Source organism: Etheostoma spectabile, chromosome 20 (genome assembly GCF_008692095.1).
Source record: "Etheostoma spectabile isolate EspeVRDwgs_2016 chromosome 20, UIUC_Espe_1.0, whole genome shotgun sequence".
Classification (NCBI taxonomy): Eukaryota; Metazoa; Chordata; class Actinopteri; order Perciformes; family Percidae; genus Etheostoma; species Etheostoma spectabile.
The window spans coordinates 26285004-26291223 of NC_045752.1; the positions used below are offsets into that span (position 1 = coordinate 26285004).

General features: G+C 46.3%; 1 protein-coding gene across 1 annotated transcript in view; it reads left to right on the top strand.

Moving 5' to 3' along the window:
* ppp2r5eb (protein phosphatase 2, regulatory subunit B', epsilon isoform b) overlaps positions 1-5989 on the top strand; it is a 46671-nt gene extending 40682 nt beyond the window's left edge. Inside the window, 1 exon segment of the mRNA XM_032500638.1 lies at positions 2264-5989. Coding sequence (XP_032356529.1) covers positions 2264-2363 — 100 coding nt within the window. The 3' untranslated portion in view covers positions 2364-5989.
* Positions 5990-6220: the final 231 nt, after the last annotated feature.

Here is a 6220-nt window from a genome sequence, read left to right on the forward strand (position 1 = left end):
GAGTCTTTAATTCTTGTTTGAGGTATCTTCGCCTATTCTTCCTTCCACAAGTCTTCCAGTTCTTTGAGATGTCTGGGCTGTCTGTCACGCACTGCTAATTTAAGGTCTATCCATAGATTTACATTATGTTGAGGTCAGCAGATTGTGAAGGCCATGGTAAAACCTTCAGTTTACGCCTCTTGATGTAATCCACCGTGGATTTTGAGGTGTGTTTAGGATCATTATTTATTTGTAGAAGCCATCCTCTCTTTAACTTCAGCTTTCTCAAAGATGGCATCAAGTTAGCGTCTAAAATTTGCTGAAATTGTATTGAATCCATCTTTCCTTCTACTCGTGAAATGTTCCCTGTGCCACTGGCTGCAATACAACCCCAAAGCATGATTGATTCCCCCCCAGGCTTAACAGTAGGGCAGAGGTTCTTTTCATCAAATTCTGTGCCCTTTCTTCTCCAAACGTACCTTTGCTCATTGCGGCCAAAAAGTTCTACTTTAACCTCATCGGTCCACAGAACTTGTTCCCACAATGCATCAGGCTTGTCTATATGTCCATTTGCAAACTTCAAACGCTGATTTTTGTGGTGAGGACGTAGAAGAGCTTTTCTTCTGATGACTCTTCCATGAAGACCATATCTGTACAAGTATCTCTTTATAGTGGAATGGTGTACCACAGCTCCAGTGTCTCCAGGTCTTTCTGGATGGATCGGGCAGTCCAACGTGGGTCTGGACTTGCTTTTCTCCCAGTCCTGCGAGCTGTTCTGTCTGTTTTTTTTCTTGGTCTTCCAGACCTTGCTTTAACTTCCACTGTTCCTGATGACTGCCGTTTGTTAATTACATTCCAAACAGAGGATATTGGCATCTGAAAACGCTTTGCTATCTTCTTATAACCTTCTCCTGCTTTGTGAGCGTCGACTATTTTCAGTTTCAGTTTTCCAGACAACTGCTTAGAAGAAGCCATGGTGCTGATTGTTGGGGGGGTCAGATGAGTCTGGGCATTTAAAACCTTAAGATTGACGTCACCTGGTCTTTCCAGACGATGATTGAGAACAATCCCTGACACTGTCAGGTCTCAGCTTTCCAAAGGGGGGTGCATGCTAGAAATTCTGCAGGGTGCCCAAACAGACGCCATTTTTTGTTTTCTGTTATTTTGGAAGTGGAAATTGAATTGAATTCAATTTTATTTATATAGCGCTAAATCACAACATCAGTTATCTCATTGCGCTTTCCATAAAGAGCAGGTCTAGACCGTACTTCGGGATGTTATTTACAGAAACCCAACAGTTCCCACCCAGAGCAAGGACTAAGCGACAGAGGCAAGGAAAAACTTCCTTTAAGAGGCAGGAACCTCGAGCAGAACCATGGCTCAAGGTGGGGGGGGGGTCATGTGCCTCGACCGGTTGGGGGTGGGAGGGAGAGAGACAGACAGACAGAGACATGAAGAATTGCAGCAGAGGGTGTCCAGCAGGAACATGGAGGCAGCAGGTGACTCCAACCACAGATCCAGACTCCACAGCTCCAGAACCACCTGCAGGAAGCGATAGGAGGAGAGAGGGGAGGGGCGAGAGAGCACAAGACTCTGGAGGGAAGAAGCCAAGTTAGTAACATGCATTAATGGGATGAGGTTGCATACAGATGGAGAGAAGGAGGAAGACAGGGGTGCTCAGTGCATCATGGGAAGTCCCCCAGCAGTCTAGGCCTATAGCAGCGTGACTAAGGGATGGTTCAGGACTCTACTGAACCATCCATGGTTACGAGTTTTCACTTCGCCATGCAAAAAAAAAAAAAACTAAATGAACAAAATTCCAAACTACTAAACAGGAAGCAGCAAACGGCTAGAGCCAGTGGTGTTTATGGTTGCTATGGCGCTGTGCTAAGCGCTAACTTTAGGGTTTTTAAGTTTTTAATCCGTCACGTCAGCGGATAAACACAGACCTCCGGTACTGGAGACCTTCATCTGCTAACTTTCCCTTAAAGTTACCAACAAACGCTAGCGGTAGCTAGCCAGCTTGGCTAAATATTTCAAAACCAGCCTAGTTGTAGTCTTATGACGTGTGACCCCGCAAGATCCCGGGTCTTTACATCTTATGACAGTCTTTAACGTCAGACGGGAGATGGGGTCTAGTCTGGTCACAGTCTTGTAGTGGCCGGCAGGCTTCACACCAGACCTATTGGAGTCACTGAAGAAGTCAGAGATGTATGCCGAGATTCCAAAGTTTGAAACCAGGAACATAATAAACCCTGGTCCTCCATGTTGTTTGTTGTTCCAGTGAGAAGAAGAAGGAGAAGGAGCGAGAGGAGCTCTGGAAGAAGCTGGGGGACTTGGAGCTGAAGCGGGGCCTTAGGAGCGACGGGATCATCCCAACTTAACGAAGACCGCGCCACGCTCCCCTCTGCCCCCCCACACTTCTCCCTCTCCCCCTGTGACTCCCCCCCTTCCCCCCCCTCCTTATCCCTGACCCCCCCCCTCCCCCACATCACCATGTCTGCCCAGCTCTGAGAAGTCCCCGATACAGGCCATCGTCTCTGGCCGCCGCTGGTTCTTAATGGTTTTTTTTTTTTTTTTTTTTCTTATGGTTTTTTTTCCTCCTGTGTTTGTGCGACTTACTTTACAGTAGATTCATCACGTCTGTTTTCATTATTTCAACAGCACTGTAAATAATAATTTTTTTCTTCTTTTCCCCCCCTTAAGCTGATATTATTGCAAACGGAAAAGCAAAACAATAATAATAAATAAAAAAAGGAAGAAAAAAATAGAAAATGAGAAAATGACTTGTGTGGGAGGGGGAATTTAACAAAAAAACAACATATGGACTGTACGACGTGAGACAAACTCTTGAAAACAAAAAAAGAGAAGATTGGAACTCTTCTTCTCCAGTCCAGTCCCGTGTATCATTTTTATTTACCTGGCTCTCCTCTTTCTTTTCTTCTCGTTGCCTCCATCTTTTGGTTCACTCTCCTGCCTCTCTAATGGTGCATCTTTTCTGCCCCCGTGTGGGACATCCGGACTAAAAATGGGTTCCCCACTCCCCCCCGAGGTTCCTCTCTTGCCCCGCCCAAATGTCTACAGGCTGGGGGGTGAACAAAACACATAAAAAAAACAAAAAACGGTGACTTCCTCTGTACACACTAACTGTATCCTCCTGAGTGCGTTTACATGCGTGTTCATGAAAGAGTTTATTGTACGGGTATTAAATCTTATATAATCAGTATATTAATTTCTGTTGTTCAGTTTAGTATCTTTTTCATGCTCATAGCTACATAATTAAGTCCCCCAAGATTCATATCTTACCATCTTATTATACTGAAAGAAGTTTAAAATCACACGATTTTGACCACAAACGCACCTTAAGCAGCGACTGGCAGAACCTCAGTGACGTTGCATTTCCTGTGGCTCCTTCAAAATAAAAGCCGCCATGTGTTTCAACACTTAAACGGGACCTAGCAGCGGCAGGTGAAGTTCAGTTTCCGTTAGCTGTCGAAAAAAAGCAACTCTGATGCACCTGATGGAATAATCAACCATAAAGTTATAGTACGTGCACTCGAGGATTACTGAATTTAAATACACTGAAGGGGTTCTGCATAAGTGCTTACTTAAAAACACAAAGTCTCTTTAACCTTTTGTGTAAGATTAGTTTTTCCACCTTTACTTTGGTTCCATCTGGTGGTTGTATCAAAAATGACACGGAACAGCACACACAAAGTTGGCGTGAGGGGAAAATTCATATGCTGTGATCATTTACATGTTAACCAATGAATTCAATTACACATATAACCAATGGCAAAACCCAATAGTTTTTTGGTTTTGAATGCACACATTATTTAGCCTGGAAATCCAGACCCAGATCTGAAAGATAAAGGGTCTGGCTTCGAGTAATAAAAGTCGCCCATCTCGAGGGGGGGGGGCACCAAGTGTGCGTTTGAAAATCTCACTGCACGCAATTGGATAATACTATGACCAATCACAATAACGCACGGGGCAACGTATCCGAGCCGTACCTTGATTGGTGCAGCTCGCCTCTGGCCCCGCCTATATCAGATAATGCGATGTGATTGGTGCAGCTTGCCTCTGGCCCCGCCTATATCAGATACAGTAATGTGATTGGTGCGGCTCGGCTACCAGGGCATAGTTAATGAGCAGCATTACTCGATGCCGGGGGAGGGGGGGATCACATCATGGTTATGTCAGGTCAGTTATTTTGTCCTTTTTTGTCCTGGTGATGACCTGCTGGTGACTCCTCCAGGGCTGGGATCCGGCTTCTTAGGAACCACGATGTAAAGCAGGTGACTCCAGAACGCTCCGCATGTAAACGCACTCCATTCCCTTTGCTTCCTCCTCAAAAAATGGACTACTTCTCATTCACTTGATTCATTTTTCTCCTTCCCTCCATCTTTGACCCCTCCCCCCCTCCTTCCCTGCCACACCAGGGGTCTGTTTCAGGAAGCAGCTTTAGTGAAAACTCTGAGTTAGTTAACCCTGAGATGAAGGAAACAGAACGGGAGGTTAATCAGACCAGGGGGGGGGGGTAACTCCGGTCCGTTTCGGAAAGAGATGTATCTTAACTTCAGAGTCAGTTACTATGGTAACTCCAGCCCGTTTGCTCCAACGCACTCTTTCATCTCCTCATTCATTCATTCAGTCTGTATCAGTCTCCTCCTCTGACTCAGCACTCTTTCACCTCCTCATTCAGTTATGTATCCTACATAACCTTATGTGTCCTCATGTCACTACCATCATCAACATGGAACCTCAGAATTGGAGTAGTGGGCCATTTCACCAGTAATATACTTATGATTAAATATGATATACACACTATATTGGAACTTTCTCCCAAACGTATTCTCTCTCTTTTACAGCAGCCGCTGTGATGCTTTTTACACATACATGTTCAAACTCGCTGTATGTGCGCACGAGGATTCCCGCCGACCAGTTTGTGTGTGGTTGTTGCCATGGTGAATCGAAAGCCTTTTCATTGTGGTTGTGCACGCGCCTAACTCTGATGCTGCGTTCAGGCAACACGGGTTTTCACAAGCGTACCCGTGAAAAGCGCCCTGGAGCGGCACTCAAACCAGTAACTTACTACTGGTGAACTCGTACCGGACCGTTGGACTCCCAGTTACACACACACACACACACACACACACACACAAAAACAACAATGGCGACCCCTGTTGATGCCGTACAGACGCTGGGGATTAACAATTAACAATAATTTCTCACATTGTAATCAAATCGATACACATAGGATTGTGTAGCTACTACTACAGGTTATGTTTATTAAGTGAAGCCCAAAATATGTCGCTGACTAGAAATTGCTAGTATCAGCTAGCGCTAGCTAACGCCGTCGGTAGCTAGCTAACGCCGTCGGTGGCTAGCTAACGCCGTCGGTGGCTAGCTAACGCCGTCGGTGGCTAGCTAACGCCGTCCGTTGCTAGCTAACGCCGTCGGTATGCATCAGCTACCGCCGTCCGTCGCTACTACGCCCCGTCCGCCTACTCTAACGCCTGCGGGGCTAGCTAACGCCGTCGGTTGGCTAGCTAGAGCCTCCGGTGGCTATCTAACGCGTCGGTTGCTATGCTAACGCCGTCCGTTGCTAGCTACGCCCGTCCGTTGCTAGATAACGCTCGCTGTGGCTAGTGATGACGCCGCGGTGGCTAGCTAACGCCGTCGGTAGCTAGCTAACGCCGTCGGTAGCTAGCTAACGCCGTCCGTCGCTAGCTAACGCCGTCCGTCGCTAGCTAACGCCGTCGGTGGCTAGCTAACGCCAGCTAGAAGGGTTTGTGGTGACTTTTGCTAAAAGCGGTGTCTGGGACGCAGCATGAGTCCACCTACTCCGAGTTGATTCAACCAAACTCTGAGATTTTCATCTCAGGGTAAATTGACTCAGAGTCCAGACTTTGGTGAACCTCCTTCCTGAAACGGACCCCTGGTACCCGGGTACCAGTCTGGCACTGGTACCCTCTGGCCATAACGGGGACTTACTGATTAAAAAATAAAGGAGCGCCAAAAACCTTCCCCCTGTTGACTTCACAGTATTACAACAAAAGACAACCCTGTACATTGTTATTGAATGCAGTACGCTGATAATCTCGTATCTTGTAGTAATTTAGCCTATGTTTTTGCTAGGGAACTGGAGAGGAGCGTCCAGTATATAAAGAGGTATTATGGAACAAGACTTCCTGGTATTTATGATAGTGTTTCCCCCTTTTAGTCTTTCTTCTATTTT